The sequence below is a fragment of the Salmo salar genome, chromosome ssa15 (genome assembly GCF_905237065.1).
Source record: "Salmo salar chromosome ssa15, Ssal_v3.1, whole genome shotgun sequence".
NCBI lineage: Eukaryota > Metazoa > Chordata > Actinopteri > Salmoniformes > Salmonidae > Salmo > Salmo salar.
Genome location: NC_059456.1, coordinates 83,933,802 through 83,953,660, shown reverse-complemented (window position 1 = coordinate 83,953,660; position 19,859 = coordinate 83,933,802). Strand labels below are relative to the sequence as shown.

General features: G+C 44.4%; 1 protein-coding gene across 10 annotated transcripts in view; it reads left to right on the top strand.

The window, feature by feature from the left end:
- Positions 1–19,859, top strand: part of LOC106572349 (ankyrin repeat and SAM domain-containing protein 1A) — a 118,621-nt gene that overhangs the window by 80,649 nt on the left and 18,113 nt on the right. For 8 of the 10 annotated variants that reach the window (XM_045696171.1, XM_014146404.2, XM_014146400.2 and 5 more), the window contains 3 exons: positions 5,707–5,751; positions 8,032–8,101; positions 12,588–12,703. In XM_045696171.1, coding sequence (XP_045552127.1) covers positions 5,707–5,751; positions 8,032–8,101; positions 12,588–12,703 — 231 coding nt within the window. Of the gene's footprint in view, positions 1–5,706; positions 5,752–8,031; positions 8,102–11,887; positions 12,704–19,859 lie in introns of those variants that run through there. The other 2 variants (XM_014146398.2, XM_014146405.2) reach the window with 2 other exon arrangements.

Below are 19,859 nucleotides of genomic sequence, written 5' to 3'. Positions count from 1 at the left end.
CAGGGTATTGTCCTGAGTCACAGGCTGGTAGACTATTACAGAGAGGTACAGGGTTTGGCAGTCAGGTTCTGGAGGGGGAGATAGAATCCAGACATCTCCTCCATGAAAGAATGTAGCATAACATTACTGTAGCATTTTCCCCTGAGAGCCACAGCTCCTAGCCAGATTACCAGACAGCAGCGTATAGCACAGCCACTCAGACAGACAGAGGATGCTGGCTGGGCTGTATTGTCCAAAACTGCTCATTACCGGGAACTGATGACACTCAAGGGTTTTATTCTGCAGGCAAACGGAGAGCCTATAGATCTGAATGAAGCCACAGTCCTGTCATCTTTATCTGGGCAGGCCACACTTAGAGCTTTGTGTAACCACTTTACAGGAGACCTAGCATTCCTCCACAGGGTGATAATTGTCCCAACTCATCAATCTCTCCGTTTAATTGCAACATCAGGTTTGGAAGGGAAGCAATGCAATGTCATTTATGGACACTAGAGTGAGCTAAATTATATTTTACACAAGCTTTAAATAGATATTTAGAAAAGAATGCCCTCATCCTGTGAGAATACCAGTATTCAGGAAGGTATCCTTATTGACCTTTTTGTCTTTTATTCAGCATGATTTATGGTTATGACATCCATTGTTCTCATAGTTAGTTTATTTCTTTCTCATTCCCAACGCTCCTCCACCCCGAGAGAGTTCTATATAATAAACCTGTCCTGTTTGAAAATAAACATCCCTGCTCATGAGTGTCTAACACACGTTCGGAAAGTATTCAGACCCCTTGACTTTTTCCAAATCTTACAGCCTTATTCTAAAATTCATTAAATGAAAACAATCCTCGGCAATCTATACACAATACCCCATAATGACAAAGCGAAAACAGGTTTTTAGAAAACATAAATGCCTTATTTACGTAAGTATTCAGACCCCTTGCTATGAGACTCGAAATTGAGATCAGGTGCAACCTGTTTCCATTGATCATCCTTGATGTTTCTACAACTTGAGTGGAGTCTTCCTTTGGTAAATTCAATTGATTGAACATGATTTGGAAAGGCACACACCTGTCTATATAAGATCCCACAGTTGACAGTGCATGTCAGATCAAAAACCAACCCTAGAGCTCTGAGACAGGATTTTGTCGAGGCACAGATCTGGGGCAGGGTACCAAAACATTTCTGCAGCATTGAAGGTCCCCAAGAACACAGTGGCCTCCATCATTCTTAAATGGAAGAAGTTTGGAACCACCAAGACTCTTCCTAGAGCTGTCCGCCCGGCCAAACTGAGCAATCGGGGGAGACAGGCCTTGGTCAGGGAGGTGACCAGGAACCCGATGGTCACTCTGGCAGAGCTCCAGAGTTCCTCTGTGGAGATGGGAGAACCTTCCAGAGGGACAACCATCTCTGCAGCACTCCACCAATCAGGCCTTCATGGTAGAGTGGCCAGATGGAAGCCACTCCTCAGTAAAAGGCACATGACCGCCCGCTTGGAGATTGCCAGAAGGCACCTAAAGACTCTTAGACCATAAGAAACAAGATTCTCTGGTCTGATGAAACCAAGATTGAACTCTTTGTCCTGAATGCCAAGTGTCACATCTGGAGGAAACCTGGCACCATCCCTACGGTGAAGCATGATGGTGGCAGCATCATGCTGTGGGGATGTTTTTCAGCGGAAGGGGCTGGGAGACTAGTCAAGATCGAGGCAAAGATGAACGGGGCAAAGTACAGAGATCCTTGATGAAAACCTGCTCCACAGCGCTCAGGACCTCAGACCGGGGTGAAGGTTCACCTTCTAACAGGACAACGACCCTAATCACACAGCTAAGACAATGCGTGAGTGGCTTTGGGACAAGTCTGAATGTCCTTGAGTGGCCCAGCCAGAGTCCGGACTTGAACCCGATCGAACATCTCTGGAGAGACCTGAAAATAGCTGTGCGGCAATGCTCCCCATCAAATCTGACAGAGCTTGAGAGGATCTGCGGAGAAGAATGGGAGAAACTCCCCAAATACAGGTGTGCCAAGCTTGTAGCGTCATACCCAAGAAGACTCAAGGCTGTAATCGCTCCCAAAGGCACTTCAACAAAGTACTGAGTAAAGGGTCTGAATTCTTATATAAATGTGATATTTCCGTTTTTCTACAAACCTGTTTTTGCTTTGTCATTATGGGGTATTGTGTGTAGATTGATGAGGGTAAAAAACATTTTTTTTAATGCATTTTAGAATAAGGCTGTAACGTATCAAAATGTGGAAAAAGTCAAGGGGTCTGAATACTTTTCAAAGGCACTGTACATAGCCTATCTATCTATAATGGGGGAGGGATCTGTCATTCCATGGTGTTTTCATTGTAAAGAGAACCGTGCCAGTGCCATGGAGTGGACTAGTTAATGAGGAGGGAGGGGCAGAGAGAAAAGAGTGGGATCAAAAAGCTCAGTGAACCCCCCTATTCCACAGATGGTTCAGGCTAAACCCTCTTGTCCCCTTTCTTTTGAGCATGCATGTGCCTCATCCTTAGTGAGCACACAGAGAGGAGAGCCAGTATGGAGGCTGCCAGTTAAGACTGATATGGAGAACCAGCAGATGGTGATGGGAAAGGTAGTTTAGTCCCATCTGTTTCAAATTAGGCTACCTGAATGAGCCAGCCAGCGTGCCAGCCAGCTTGTTGCTTGCTGTCATAGAAGTCCCATTTGCAACCTGCCGCATGTTTTTACAGGTTAAAATGTGTTTATGCATGTTATGCTATGTTCATTTCTGTTGGTGAGCAAGTTTCAAGTTATTGTCACGTGCACAAGTACAGTGAAATGCCTTTCTTACTTGCTCTTTCCCAACAATACAGTTATCAATATCAGTAGTACTATAAAGTAAAGTAGAACAAAAACACGAGAAGTAAGTAAGCTATATACAGGATCAGTTCCAGGGTCAGTGCCAGTAAGCTACAGTACCAGTCAAAAGTTTGGACACACCTACTCATTCCAGGATTTTTCTCTATTTTTTATATTTTCTACATTGTAGAATAATAGTGAAGACATCAAAACTATGAAATAACACATGTAATCATGTAGTAACCAAAAAAGTGTTAAACAAATAAAAATATATTTGAGATTCTTCAAAGTAGCCACCCTTTTCCTTGATGACAGCTTTGCACACTCTTGGCATTCTCTCAACCAGCTTCATGAGGTACAGTAGTTACCTGGAATGCATTTCAATTAATAGGTGTGCCTTGTTAAAAGTTCATTTGTGGAATTTCTGTCCTTCTTAATGCGTTTGAGCCAATCAGTTGTGTTGTGACAAGGTAGGGGTGGTATACAGAAGATAGCCCTATTTGGTAAAAGACCAAGTTCATATTATGGCAAGAACAGCTCAAATAAGCAAAGAGAAACGACAGTCCATCATTACTTTAAGACATGAAGTTCAGTCAATCTGGAAAATTTCAAGAACTTTGAACGTTTCTTCAAGTGCAGTCGCAAAAACCATCAAGCCCTATGATGAAACTGGCTCTCGTGAGGACCGCCACAGGAAAGGAAGACCCAGAGTTACCTCTGCTTCAGAGGACAAGTTCATTAGAGTTTCCAGCCTCGGAAATTGCAGCCCAAGTAAATACTCCAGAGTTCAAGTAACAGACACATCTCAACATCAACTGTTCAGAGGAGACTGCATGAATGAGGCCTTGATGGTTGAATTGCTGCAAAGAAATCACTACTAAAGGACACCAATAATAATAAGAAGAGACTTGCTTTGGCCAAGACACACGAGCAATGGACATTAAACCGGTGGAAATCTGTCCTTTGGTCTGATCAGTCCAAATTTTTGGTTCCAACCGCTGTGTCTTTGTGAAACGGATGATCTCCGCATGTGTGGGTCCCACCATGAAGCATGGAGGAGGAGATGTAATGGTGTGGGGGTGCTTTGCTGGTGACACTGTCAGTGATTTATTTAGAATTCAAGGCACACTTAACCAGCATGGCTACCGCAGCATTCTGCAGTGATACGCCATCCCATCTGGTTTGCGCTTAGTGGGACTATAATTTGTTTTTCAACAGAACAATGACCCAACACACCTGCAGGCTGTGTAAGGGCTATTTGACCAAGAAGGAGAGTAATGAAGTGCGGCATCAGATGACCTAGCCTCCACAATCACCCGACCTCAACCTAAATGAGATGGTTTGGGATGAGTTGGACCACAGAGTGAAGGAAAAGAAGCCAACAAGTGCTCAGCATATTTGGGAACTCCTTCAAGACTGTTGGAAAAGCATTCCAGGTGAAGCTGGTTGAGAGAATGCCACAAATTAACTTAACAAGGCACACCTGTTAATTGAAATGCATTCCAGGTAACTACCTCTTGAAGCTGGTTGAGAGAATGCCAAGGGTGTGCGACGCTGTCATCAAGGCAAAGGGTGGTTACTTTCAAGAGTCTCAAATATAAAATATTTTATGTTAGTACATGATTTTATATGTGTTATTTCATAGTTTTGATGGCTTCCCTATTATTCTACAATGTAGACAATAGTAAAAAATAAAAAAATAAATAAATGGAATGAGTAGGTGTGTCCAAACTTGACTGGTACTGTATATACAGGATCAGTTCCAGTGTCCGTTCCAATACAATATTTGCAATGTGCAGGGATACTGGAGTGATAGAGGTAGATATTTATAGGGGTAAGTTGATTATGCATCAGGATGTATGATAAACAGAGTAGCAGCAGCATATATGATGATTGTATGTGAGTGTGTGTGTGTGTGTGTGTGTGTGTGTGTGTGTGTGTGTGTGTGTGTGTAGAGTCAGTATGAATGTGTGTGTGTGTGTGTGTGTGTGTGAGTGAGTGTGTAGAGTCCTGTGAGTGAGTGAGTGAGTGTGTAGAGTCCTGTGTGTGTGTGAGTGAGTGTGTAGAGTCCTGTGAGTGAGTGAGTGTGTAGAGTCCTGTGAGTGTGCATAGTGTCAGTGAAAAATGTTAATAGAAGGGTCAAGGAAGATTTCCGGGCCTACCTTCAGCTCCAGTATTGTTCTAAATGGCAGAAAAGATATGAAACAGTTTTTGACACCTGGAGGGTAAAACCCTCAGTAAAACGAGAGCCATCTCTGATGGTACTGCATGGAGAGGTGTGTGGGTGTTTCTAATAGAGCTGTGTGACTCATCCAGGTCCTGATCTGTCTAGGGTGACGCTGAGGCTGCTTCTGGAGTGTGCTGCTCCTCAGTGTAGGGAGACGTAAAAGTCTGAGATCGGATAGAGCATGAAATGGATCAAATTCTTTTTTATCTTTTCACACCGTGCATCGAAATGAAAATGAAGTGTCTTTCTTGCAGGATTAACTTTGAAAGTGAATAAGGGGAAAGGAAACTTCAAAAGAGTAATACACACGCACTACCACACACTTCAGCTCTTTAAATGATCAGCCGGATGGCTGCATGATGCTAGTTCATAGTTTACAAAAAAAAAAAAAATAATTCTGCAATGATCTAATATGCATTAAGATCTGGGCATCGCTTATCAACAAAGTATTCTCACAATTGCAGTTTGGTTCTTGATGCAGGATGTTCTCCTTTTCAATGAGGCTGTTTGTCATGGCCATATGGAATTTTGTTTTATGTTTTCCATTTTGAATGTTCTTCTAATGTAGGAAGTCAGGTCTGGTCTCACACATTTTGCTCTGCTGGGCCAAAAAATGAGAATGTGGAAATGAAAACCAAACAACAACCTGACTCTCTCCCAGCAGATGCCTCCCACACTACCTCCTCGGAGATCTCAGTCCTCTGAAAGTGTAAGAGAGCACGTCCTTCATATATCTCCGTTGGTGTTTTTTTTTTTTTGTCCTGTGGTACTCTTCTCTTTCTGGTGTGTGTCTTTCCACTTCTTCTTGGTCCTTATTGATGGAGGTGAATACGATTGTTCATTTCTGGGAATAACCTTTTTGTGAGATTCTTGTTACTCTAACAATCTAACCGTTTAGTCTGTTGTTCACTGCTTTGTCTGTAAGGCAAGACCCCTACCTAAGTAGGCTCCATTGCTTGACATTTCATAGTGAACTTCTTTTATTGCTAGCTACCTCTTCCCATGATGATTAAACCGTGATCACTCTGAACGCTAATATACACTATCTTTTTTGCTGGGAAATATACATTGACACTTGGTGAGCAGTCAGTCTAACTGACTAAGGTGTCCAGTTAAAGTCATTTCCAAGGTAGCCCTCTCATGTGGAATTGGGACTAATGCATTTCATTCTCCTCCTTTCAAATGTAAGGTTACATAATAAGAGTCCAGGCCTGTTCTTTGTGCATTGACCTGAGAAACTGGCAATCACATTTCATTATTCTGGTCCGATGTGTATAATGTGGGATTACTTCCCATCTCTTCCTTTTAGTTCTAGTGGTTGAGAATGGTAGATAGTATTATTAAGTTTTTAACAAGAGTTTATATAAGGCTTCCTGTTCCCCTAGTGCCTCCAGGCAGCAGCATGCAGTGTCTACCAGAGGCAGGGCACTACATTGTGACCATTGTACTTGCATATGCGCCTAAATATTTTCCTCTGCGACCTGGAATTTTAATTTAGGAGCACCAGTGCGCCTCGAAAAATGAAGGATTCTAGCTTTAATATCTCAAGTATTTGCCATTGTGCTCCTAAATTTCTTTGCGTGCGCCGACATATTTTAACTTAGCCGCGCAGGTGCTCCTTGTAGAAAAGGTCAGCGTAGAGCCGAGAGGTCAAATCAGACATGCTGACGCAGATTGGCCCATAGCTAGTCTCTGCACTGCATCTAACCTCTCACCTGGATAGAGACGAGGCTTTTTCATAAACTATAAAGTGCTCTAGGTAGTGAAATTCCATTGCTTTTAGAGTTTTAGCCTTTTTCTTTACAACTGTGCAAAAGCACTGTTGACATTTACATCAAAACCCTACAATTATTCCTGTGTGAAATGACGTCTCTCCTTGAAAATGATCACTGATTCAGCGTCAGTCATGTGGAACAGCCATCTGTTCCATACTATGAAAAGGGGCCTCATGTAAACAATAGAGCCTGTCTCTCATGACGGAGCACATTTGTCCTGCAAGTGGAGACTGAAGTGTTCGGGGGACACAGTGATAGTGGCTGACAGCAGTGTTTGTTGGTCGTCTGTCTCTGCCCTGGGTCCACAGAACTAGAATGAGGGATTCTATTTCTCATGTTGGGTCGGCCTGTCTGGTGTGTGACATTTTTAATCTTTCTGCTCTACGGCCTGTTGGTACTGCTGCTTCGCTGCTGAATGAGTGTGAGGGAGATGGGTTTGGGACAGGTGTATGTGTTGTGTGTGTGTGTTTCCGTTCTTATGTGGATTCATGGTGAATTATACCTCATCAGAGTACCTGGGCATCATCTATAGATGGATGAGATGGGGGAGGAGTGTTCTGTATGTGTTAGAGGCATGCTTCGTTGGGGTATAATCAATAACAAGTCCTCATGGGTTTGGATCGATTGCCATATTTCTGTCGTATATTTAGAAAGGAGAAATAAGGAAACATAGAGGTCCCTGAAGTAGGGAAATAATAGCTACATCATATGCAGCCCCAGTTCTTTTTCTCTAACCAAATGTGTGTTCTTTCCTGTTGAAGTCTGATTCAGTTTGACATCAGGTACTGTAAATGAATTAATGTAAGAATGGCTCACTGGCTGCTGCTGTAATATCGAGCCTAGCTACATTGTTACAATGTTTTGACTGCAGGCGGCTAAGGCTCAGAAGAAAGAAATGTTGAAATTAAATGAATTAGACTACCCTGCAGTCCCTCTAAAAATGAAGTTGTAACATGAACCTCAGATGTGTAGTCATTTTTGATCAATTCTTAATAACATTTCTATGTATTGGTTAGCCCATTCTCTTCTCACAGCCCCCAGGTCTCAGACAAATCTGGTCAGTGAGATTCTACATTATTTAAGGGTTCATTTAGGGTTACTGTACTGCAGTGTGGGATTCAATGCATGTGGGTAACTCTTGTCCCCTTGGTGGTGAGAGGTGTGGCAGCCATCTTGTCTTTCCCTCTGACACTCTGCTCTGTTCCTCTCCTCAGATTGAGAAGATCATGACGCTGATTGGCGCAGGCATTGATTTCTCCAGAGACCAGCAGTTCGCTACCCCAGGTACTGTAAGATGACAGTCCCCTGAACCAAAGCATTTTACGTAACTTATCATGCAGTATTATCATAGCATATGCAATGCATCCACTTACTCTGCTTGGTGAACATGGTACAGGTTACATTTCCCCTGTCACTTTCATTTAAGAACATCCCAACCTGATGTCAACTTTTATTTCCCTGGTCTACTATTGAAACTCTCTCTTTCTGGTTAAGACTCCCATGATCCATCTTTCCAAAGTCCAGCTTTGTATTATCTTTCCTATAGTCAGTTCTGCGTGTGGTTGGGTATAAATAGAATAAATACATTTGATCGTTTCTTTCCTCTAGATTTTTAACGTCCTTTACCATCTTGTGTAATACATTCCATCCCAGTTAGAATGGTGTGCTCTGTGATTACAACAATGTGTCCCTGGTGCTATAAGGTAAAACCTTTTCATTACACGCCTGGCTATTTAGGCCGTACATTTTTTTCCAGAATGTTCCATTTCATTGCTTTCTGTTTTCTCCAAAGCCATGTCCATTAGTCTTAATAAAGTATGTAATTCAGTTGGCCTTGTTGTTCACGCCTTGGCATCCTATTTGTGCTTGTGTGTGTCTTTTAGGCATTCTGTTAGTGGACCCACCACCACCACTTCATGTGTATGCTGTTTGGGCTTTGTAATGGTCCCTGGAGACCAGTCATTTGAGCCATGTGAATAGCTTACAGCCGGGGAACTGAAAGATACTGTAATACATGAATCATGATACCCACACTGGCGGCATAGAGGGAAGGGGCATAGCTAGTCTGAATGCATTCAACCAAAATGTGTCTTCCGCATTTAAACACCAACCCCTCGGAATCAGAGAGCATGTGGGAAATGATGAATGGGTTGATGTTAGTGATGACTGAGTCGGACACACAAATGTACCATCCGGGTGGCAGCTGGCTCTTTGAATAGCACAAGAGGGACCTGTTATAATAGTGGCTGACCAGAGATGACATTAGTACCAGTGAAGGACATGGCCATATTTTGAATGTAGATTAATAGTTGAGTTTAATCAGCCATTGTTCTAAACGACTTTCAACAATTCCCAGTGTGTTCTATGTAACCTAAGTAGAAGGTTTACTGTGAGGACATGAATCCATTGGCTCACACTGTGGCTGTCCTTGGTTTAAGGCTGTCTCAGACACTGTTTTCTGACCCAGATTGGTACACCACTTTTGCCAAAATGTCTTCACTGGGGGTCTGACACTGTACCCCCCACTCGCTGGTTTTGCCCTCGTTTCCTTTGTGGCTGTAGGACAATATGGTTAAACTTGGAAGGGACCGAGTGTATTTCCGTAAATTGGATTTACTATAGACCCATATTAACAGGTATCTGTGCAGTCCCAGGATTATGGGCACTGAATATACCACCTATGTTAGCCTAAAGTACAGTCTGCTACTCTCCTGTTAAGCTGGCCTGTCCTTTAGCTCTGATGGATAGTCACTCAGGGACCAGGGGACTGTGGTAGTGAACCAGAACCATGGCCTCCATTCCTGTCAGCCTCCATCCTCCTCCTCCTCCTCCTCCTCTCCACAACATGCTGCTTCTTTACAGTCACAGAAGGAAGATGAACCAGCCTTGAACATTAAGCCGACGGCTATGTTCCAAAACCGTTGGCCATCTCGTTATTGCATTCTGGCAGTTTTTCGCTTGTTTGTTGTGGTCTGCATTTGGAGTGAGCTGTTAAAATATTAAGAGGCATGTATTTCAGGGAATGAGCTCATTTTACCTTGCAAACTTGCAATAAGGCAAGCCCACTGCAGTAAAGCTGTTGCCCTGGACGGCTTCTGCTGCGCTCCTGCTGTTTGGGTTGTTAACCTTCCTCTGTGAGCCTAAATCAACTAAAGCATATTTTCCACCAGCCACACCCCTTAGCGCCATCTCAATGAGTTGACTGTCATGGGCTCATGGGACCTGCTGCTAGGAAAGGCTTCTTTGAGAAAGGCTGTCTTTCTGTTGCACACCATGTGAAAAGACACTGTTCTCTCTTCTGATTGAATTCAGTGTATTCCTTCTCCACGGTGGTGGTGGTAGATAGCGGCGGAGCTGTGAAGTTCCCCACTGCTGGTCCCTATAGAACCTGTCCCAAGACCCTGTCCTATTCTTCTCTGCTGGCAGATGGAGAGATATAGAAAGAAAAAAGAAAGAGATGGTGATCAAAAGATCAGGGACTAACAGAGAACAAGTGAAAGCAGTGACAGGGTTCCCTGTAGCTGAAAGGAATGGCAGCAGCTCACACTCACAGACAATGAACAGCAGCCCTGTGGTGTCTCAGAGAAAGAGAGAAGGAGAGAGGGGAGGGGAAAGGGAAGAGGAGGGAGTAATCGAGGAAGAGCAAGCGAGTTGGAAGTCAGAGTGAGCGAGAAAGAGAGAGCGAGAGAGAGAGAAAGAGAGAGCGAGAGGGAGAGAGAGAGGAATTGCAGGCAGTTGTTCTGTGAACAGTCCAGACAATGGAAGGACACCACCCCGAGCAGCTCTAGGATTGTGTGTGCACCGTCCGTTTGCATGAGCACCTTGAGTGGTGTATGTGAGTTAAAGCAGAAGAGAGCTGCGTGCCGTTAGACTCGAGGAGTGACAAACAGACTGTGTGCCTGAAGAGCTGCGGTCTCAAAGCTTCATGCCGGAAGCATAGGAGTTTAACCTGGAGACTTGCACCTGGTCTTAAAAGCCGCATGAAGTAGTGGACTCTGGATACTTGCTAGATTTGTTCCTAATCTGAAGTGTACTGGCTGTGGACAGGACTGAAGTGTGTGTGTGTGCTGTGAGGACTAACGTGTGTGTGTGTGTGTGTACAGTATGTTCTGTGTAGAATGACAGGATCAGAACTCTGACAGGACAGGATCAGAACTCTGGGTACACTCTGACAGGACAGGATCAGGGGTTGTAGTACACTCTGACAGGACAGGATCAGGGGTTGTAGTACACTCTGACAGGACAGGATCAGGGGTTGTAGTAGCGTTTCTATAGGTTAACAACATTGATTGTAATATAGATTGTTTTGCATTAGATATCTCTGTGTTGATGACTTAAATCTACTGTATCTATAACATAATTTTGGCACAGAAATAATTGATTCTCAAGATTGGCCTGGAAGCAGTGAGTGCCCTATTTAAATATTGAAATGATTTGCAGTTCATTTGAAGGATACTAGACCAACTGTTTGAGTGGTGATGGCAGATGGCTGCACAGGGGGACAGATTATTTTTGCTGGAAAGTTCTAATATTCAGCTTTGAGTTAAATGAGTGATGATGATCCCAAGTCATGCAAGCTTGTGACCATTTACAGCCTAAATCGTTAGGATTAACTCAAAAGTGCATGTTTTGAGTTAGCTTTGATCAGAATTAGTTACTTCATGTATTAGATTAAATTGTTTACAGGTCCAGAGTGAATGCCCCATCTCAGCACTTACCCATCCCACTCTAGTGTTTTCTGTTTCAGGAGTCACATGTAGACATTGAGTTAATTCTAAGCACAGCTAGAAACCTTGATCGATTCATCATAGCCATCTAAAGCTAATTACTGTCACTCTGTTTTCAATTATCACCGCTGTCTGTCGTTCCTCTCTGCCACGCTGGGTTTCCTGATTCACACATGTAAATCAGGTGGGAGACTCCTGCCTGGTGTGTGTGTGTGTGTGTGTGTGTGTGTGTGTGTGTGTGTGTGTGTGTGTGTGTGTGTGTGTGTGTGTGTGTGTGTGTGTGTGTGTGTGTGTGTGTGTGTGTGTGTGTGTGTGTGTGTGTGTGTGTGTGTGTGTGTGTGTGTGTGTGTGTGTGTGTGCGCGCGCGCGCGCGAGTGTGATCTGCTGACCGTGTGGAGAAGTGGTGAGAAACTGGGATGGGCCACGGATGAACTGTCTTAATCATTCGTCTCCTGCTGCTCCGTGCGAGTTCTAAAGAACTTTTCACTGGGAGACAAACCCCCCAACTGCTGTGATATGCTTCTCTCTCGTTTCAGAGATCCTCTCCCTCATTAACAACTGGAGAAAATTAGCGCGAGGAGGAATCAGCAAGCTTGCAACTTTAGACAGAATAGCCTATTTCCTGTTTCAAGGGAACTCATCTTGTGTAAATAAAATCTAGTATATGGACCATTGACAGTGTTACATGTGTGGCTGTTCTCGACCCTGTTGAATTATTTCTGTTTTGAGCTGGTAACCAGAGCAGAGTGGACAGAGCACTCTAGGTGTTAACTAGGAGAGGGGACCAGAAGTCCCTCGCCCCCTGAGACCCAGTGGTCTTTAACTCGATCCCAGGTGAAAGTGGTTTGGCCCCCGCTGTTGTGCGGGAGCCACCGCCTGCCCTCGTGGTGCCACCGTCACGCTGTCTCCCCTGCCCTCGTGGTGCTGGTGCGCTCGGTTCTGCTGGCCCAGGATGATGTGGCAGTGCCATGTGTCGTCGTCGGAGTGCCGCTGCTACCGGCTCAAAGGCTTCTCCCTGCTCAAGCGCTTCCCTCTGTCTGCAGGTGGGGCGGCTGGGCGGCTGCTGGACCAGCCAGTGGGAGACTGGCTGGAACACGTGGGGCTGCCGCAGTACGAGAGCAAGCTGCTGCTCAATGGCTTTGACGACCTGCACTACATGGTGAGTCAATCTCACACACACACACAAACACACCCCTCCTTCCTCTCTCGCTGTCTCTCTCTCGCTCTCTCCTTATCCTCTTAAATTGTACCTACCTCTCACTCCTTTGGGGGCTAATCTGGGGCTGTCTCACCCCCGCCTTCCTATCTCACTGCCTCTTTCTCTCATCTTCTGGAACTCTGTCTATTATTTTGTTCTGCCAGCCTACCTCCTTTCAAAGTCAGTCAGACCTCAGAGAGTCAGTCTCCTCTTCTTCCTTCAGTGGGTATTAATCAAGTATCGATGCAGCCATCCATTAGCCTTAGCAGATCCCATTAGCTTTCCCTGTAAATTCCAATTTACTGAATCCCCCCTGAGATCCCTGCCTCCCCCTTTCATTCAATCACACATTCCTGATTCTCCTCTGTGCAATAAGACACAGGTCCTCAAGGGGTCCTGTCCTTCCTCGTGTGATGTCTTTGTCAGAAATCTCATTCACGTCAGGAACTTTTTGAAGAATTGCCGTTTCTTCATTCACACAGGTTAAAGCCTACATTGCATGATTGATTGCATCATTGTGTTTCATGATTTAAGCTTTATGTTGAAAAGAATTGAAAAGGGTGTTTATGTATGTGATGTCACCAAATATTCCATGCAATTTTCCTCATTGGGTAATTGAATACAGTTAATCAAATTCCCTGCTCAGATTACATGTGCTGTACAGTGTTGAGGCATGCATGCATCATCTCATTGGAAAGGTCACCTTTTAGCATTGCCCTTCTGACAGGACTGTAGCAGTTGGTTGGTTTGATGCTTGGAGGTTGACGTATTGGGTCCCCCCCTCTCAGTGGCTGTCTGATTAGATGATGTTCACATGGTTGGTGACATTGGCATCGAATCCCCTTAATGTGATGTTCCTGTTTACTAAATTACTCTGTAAACGAAATTAACGAAAGCGTTTAAAGATGAAAATACCAGTGAACCCCCTAGGCTCCCTCTCCCTCTCTCTCACACTGTTTCTAACACACACACACACACACACACTGACAGTCAGTCACAACTGCTGTGAATAAATTACTGTTAAATATTTCCAAGGAAAGTGCAGTGATTAATAAAGAGCCGCAGCCAAGAGCACACCACAGCACTGCAGATGGAGCAGTTAGAGTTTCAAAGGGTATATTACTGGAAACTTTACCAGTAAACTACCAGAGGGTATATTACTGGAAACTTTACCAGTAAACTACCATAATTTTGATATCTTTCAAGGATTTTATATAATCTATCACAAGACATCTAGTGGCCCTTTTGGGTACTTGAGATTATCACAGGTGTCTGTAATTATCTCTAGCCCACTGTGTGGCCGTATCACAAGTAAAATATTTGAAATAATGAAATAACATGATTTTAAGTAAAACATACATTGACAAAGCGGTAAAACATTATCCTAAATATAAACCATCAACTCCGTGAATACCATTATTTTTTATACACACTTTTATTTATTTCACTATGTCAATATGTATTTGTTGTCAATGTTTTGGCATCAAACTGGGGGCAGTTGCGAAATAAGTCAATAGTTGGAAGAGTTGCAGAGTTAATAGAAAATAATGCCATTGTTAAGATTTTTTCATTAATTAGGCTATTTTCTATTGAACCATATGGTTTATCTACTAGAAACTCATGGACAATATGGAGACATAAACAATGAATACTATATATGAATATATATTTTTTTAAGTTATTCAATTATACATTACCAAAGTTATGATAGATTGCCATAGATTTTCTGTTAATTACCAAAATTACAGAAAATTCCTGTAACTTTGGTAAATTATTGGTAGCTTTGCAACCCAAGTCAGGGTTGAGCGAGGGGGACAAGGAAAGGCTTAACACTCGAGGTATCTAGGCTCTGTGCCGAACAGAAAGCTGCACAGTACACACAAAACCTATTCAGCCTGTTCACAAGTCCAACACATTTACATTTTACATTTACGTCATTTAGCAGACGCTCTTATCCAGTGTTATCACGCAGCTGTCAGCAGTTATGTGTTTGATGCCATTATTACTGTTGGGAGCCCCATTGTGCCTAACTCTCACCTTACAGCTACTCAGCCAACACTTCCACAGTCTCACATTCTTTCACTCACAATCAGTTGACTGCCTGAGTACCAGCTGCTGCCTCACCATAATTGAACTGTATGCCAATAACCGGTGGGTTGCTGTTATTGTGGTGTTACCAGGCTGACAAGGGTTATCCAGCCCCCGATGTGCTGCGTTGTTGTTTTCCAGCCATGTTGGTTTTTAGCAGCTTCAGTAATGATTGATGGAGGAGAGGATGGAGGTCCCTGCTGGCCAGGCAGAAGAGTAGGCCGTTGGGCCGGGAGCTGTAAATTAGAGAGCCATGTTGTGTCAGAATGAAGATGTCCCTCCTCACCTAGGCTTAACGCTCTATCCTACACACACCCACCTTCCCTGAAACATTCACCTCTCAAAAGAGTTAGTGCCTGTGTTCGTCTGTGTGTGTGTGTGGGCTTGTGAGAGAATATTTAGAGGCTACTTCCCTTAAAATATCTACAGTCACAGGTGCTGAATGAAATCAAATTTCAAATCAAATTTATTTATATAGCCCTTCTTACATCGGCTGATATCTCAAAGTGCTGTACAGAAACCCAGCCTAAAACCCCAAACAGCAAGCAATGCAGGTGTAGAAGCACGGTGCCTAGGAAAAACTCCCTAGAAAGGCCAAAACCTAGGAAGAAACCTAGAGAGGAACCAGGCTATGAGGGGTGGCCAGTCCTCTTCTGGCTGTGTCGGGTGGAGATTATAACAGCACATGGCCAAGATGTTCAAATGTTCATAAATGACCAGCATGGTCAAATAATAATAATCATAGTAGTTGTCTAGGGTGCAACAAGTCAGTAACACAAGAGTAAGTGTCAATTGGCTTTTTCATAGCCGATCTTTGAGAGTATCTCTACCGCTCCTGCTGTCTCTAGAGAGTTGAAAACAGCAGGTCTGGGACAGGTAGCACGTCCGGTGAACAGGTCAGGGTTCCAGCAGGTCTGGGACAGCAGGTCTGGGACAGGTAGAACGTCCGGTGAACAGGTCAGGGTTCCATAGCCGCAGGCAGAACAGTTGGAACTGGAGCAGCAGCACGGCCAGGTGAACTGGGGACAGCAAGGAGTCATCAAGCCAGGTAGTCCTGAGGCATGGTCCTAGGGCTCAGGTCCTCCGAGAGAGAGAAAGAAAGAAGGAGAAAGAGAGAATTAGAGAGAGCATATTTAAATTCACACAGGACACCGGAAAAGACAAGAGAAATACTCCAGATGTGTTTGTATCCTCCCTCAGTGGTTTAGATGTACCCTTGTACAACAGACACTAACTAGACTTTGTGTTTAATTAACGCCAATCTGATGTATTTTCCAGCTTTGCGGTGTACTTTGGAAAAAAAGTCACCCGTGGCTTCAACAGAACCTTGGAGACAGCAGCCTGACCAGGAGCAGCTTGGCCTGGGTTTATGATCCTGACCTGCCCCTGGCCTTGTCTATACTGCCACTTTGGTTTAATGGCTGAATGGACCAGCTGTGTCAGAGTGGATACGCTACATGAAAATGCACCTGCTATGATTATCTTTAATGAACTACTACATCATGGGTGCATACTCTGCATACGCCAGCGAATTGCAGATCATTCTCCAGTGGGATTTTAAAGGGCTGAGTCGTTTACATTTTCTCTCACCTCCTGATTGGTTTATTTCTCTGGGTTTCTGCACAATCCATGATCAGCCTTTTGAAATTCTAACGCACAGACAGACAAGTTTGTATAGAGTGTCTAGATTCTGGAGCTTGCGAGAAGGACATGGGGTTGGGAAAGGCTAACTGTCTCTCTCTTTCACATCAGTACCTGTGTTAAATGCTCTGACGTGAAGCTCTGATCTCCCTCTCCCTTCATTCTCTCCCTCCTCTTTCCCTCAATCCTCTCCAAAGGATGGCACTGCCAATTTTCTACCTCTTTATTAGGCTCAGATACCACCTGCTTTTCCCAGGGATTTGGATAAAAGCAGTAACCTTTTTGTAGCATTTCTTCTTGTCAGATATTTCAGTAAATGGTGACCTTTTTAGAGTTCTCAATTTGTTCCAGATCCCCAACCCCCCCCAAAACACCCACAGGAATCTGTACAGTCTTTCAAATGTGCGTGGACTGGTTTGTAATCGATCAAGCATTTCCAGCTTGAGACACATAGAAACAAGTGTAATATTTTGGCCCAGGGATGTGACAGCACTGGGCCTACAACAAGTGCCAGGCATGCTAAGCACCAGTGACTCTACATCCCTCCCTATGCGCTATGAATATCGGATGTGCACAAATCATCAGGGAGGGAGGGAGGGAGGGAGGGAGGGAGAGAGGGAGGGAGAGAGAGGGAGGGAGAGAGGGAGAGAGAGAGAATATCTATCTGCTCGTGCCAACTGTACTGGACCTATATCTGTTGCCGAATTTGGAAGGAAGATGATGGTCCTTGCCAAAAGTAATTAAAACTGTGCTTACCAGACAGCTGAACCCCTTTATATTAATCTCCTGGTCCATTACCAGTAGGTTTTGAAAGCTGCATAAGCTCCTCATATACCCTTCTCATTAATAAACTTTCACAGCACTAAGTCACTCTGCCACATGTCTGTCAATGGGGTACAAAAACAGACTCCACACACACATTTTTTTTTGTGTGTGATTAAGACCTCTATTCCAGCTACCTGACAACTCTCAGCTTTTAGGTTCAGCTGCTCAAAGAGTCTGCTGTCAGAAAATAATTAAAATACATTTTAATCAGTTTCCCCCCATCTTCAATTCATATTGACTGCACAAAAATGCATGTGAAATTAAATGATGGCTATCTGAGAGCAACCCATCTGAAGATTTTACCCATGGTTTTGGGGGGAGTCAGTGTTGTGTCTTAATGTATGTTGTACAGAGCTGCCTTTAAGTTTCCTAATTAAACTCAATTTATTCCAGCAGTCTGAGTACTGTGATCTCTCCTTGGCCCTCGAGCTGCTCCCAGCACCAGATCAATACGATAACAGTGATTGTGTTGTCGGATACGAGTGAAGGAAAGCCCTTTAAAAAAATGATGAGATGTGTTTCTATATCAGATCATGACTCCGTATTCCTGCTTCCTCAAACAGGAAGAACCCGTGACTCGCTTCTGTTGAGAAATGATCATCAGAATCAGAGATTATGCTTTGCTAACACTGATTGGAATATGGGGCAGCAGCGTAGCCTAGTGGTTAGAGCGTTGGACTAGTAACCGAAAGTTTGCCAGATCGAATCCCCGAGCTGGCAAAGTACAAATCTGTCGTTCTGCCCCTGAACAAGGCAGTTAACCCACTGTTCCTAGGCCGTCATTGTAAATAAGAATTTGTTCTTAACTGACTTGCCTAGTTAAATAAAGGTAAAAAATTAAAATAAAATATAAAATAAAATAATGTTCTGAGACTCTGCCGATAACATCAACAAGCTAACCACCTTCGTCACTGGCATCATAAGGAAATGCATCTGCGACGTTGTCCCCACAGTGAAGGTTCGCTGCTTTCCCAATCAAAAACTCTGGATTAAAACAGATTGGCACTAAAATAAATGACAGGGCTACCACACATGGGGCCATCGCAGACCACCCTGATGCTATGGCTGAGGACCGGAACAAGTACAAGGAGTCCCACTATGACCTCCGCAGAGTCATCAAACGAGCAAAAGGACAATGTAGGAATAAATTGGAATCCTATTACACAGGCTCTGACGCCCAACGCATGTGGCAGGGTCTACAGTCCATTAAGGATTACAAAGGAAGACCCAGCCGTGATCTACCAAACGAACTCAACACATTTGATGCACGCTTCGACAATAAGAACCGTGCGTGAGGGCCCCCACCGATCCAGGTGATCTCGCTCTCTTAGGCTCGCAAGGCCGTGGGGCTGGATGGTATTCCAGGGCGCATTCTCAGAGCATGCACAGGCATATTCAGTCATTTTCAACCTTTCCTTGTCCCAGTCTGAAATCCCTACAGTTGACCACCATCATCCCTGTTCCTAAGAACTCGAAGGCTTCATGTCACAATGACTACCGCCCTGGAGCACAGACATCCGTAATCATGAGGTGTTTTGAGAGGCTGGTTATGGCACACGCTAACTCCACCATTTCAGACACCCTATACCCACTCCAATTTGCAAACCGCCCCAACAGATCCATAGATGACACAATCTCAATTGCTCTCCACACTGCCCTCACCCACCTAGATAAGATACTGTACCTATGTGAAAATGCTGTTCATTGACTACAGCTCAGCGTTCAACACCATTGTCCCCTCCAAGCTCATCACCAAGCTCAGGACCCTGGGACTGAACACCTCCCTCTGCAACTGGATCTTGGACTTTCTGACGAGCTGACCCTACGTAGTTAGGGTAGGCAACATCACATCCGCCATGCTGACCCTCAACACGGGCGCCCCACAGGCGTGTATGCTTAGTCCCCTCCTGTACTCCCTGTTCACCCATGACTGCGTGGCTATGCACGACTCCAACACTATCATCAAGTTTGCTGATGACATGACGGTGGTAGGCCTGATCATCGGCGATGATGAGACAGCCTACAGGGAGGAGGTCCATGACCTGGCAGTGTGGTGCAGGGACAACAACCTCTCCCTCAACATCAGTAAGACCAAGGAGCTGATCGTGGAGAAGGCAAGACAGCACCTCTTCCTCCTCAGGAGGTTGAAAAAGTTTGGCACGAGCCCTCAAATTTTCCAAAAGTTCTACAGCTGCGCCATTGAGAGCATCTTGTCTGGTTGCATCACTGCTTGGTATGGCAACAGCACCGTCCTCGATCGCATGGCGCTACAGAGGGTGGAGCGGACAGCCCAGTACATCACTGGGGCCAAGCTCCCTGCCATCCAGGACCTCAATATCAGTGGGTGTGAAAGGAAGGCCCAGAAAATTGTTAAACTCCAGCCACCCAAGCCATAGACTGTTCTCTCTGCTGCCACACGGCAAGCGGTAACGGTGCATCAAGTCTGACACCAACAGGCTCCTTAACAGTTTCTATCCCCAAGCCATAAGACTGCTAAATAGCTAACAGAATGTCTACACAGACCATCTGAGTTGACCCTTGTATTTATTTTGATCTTTGCACT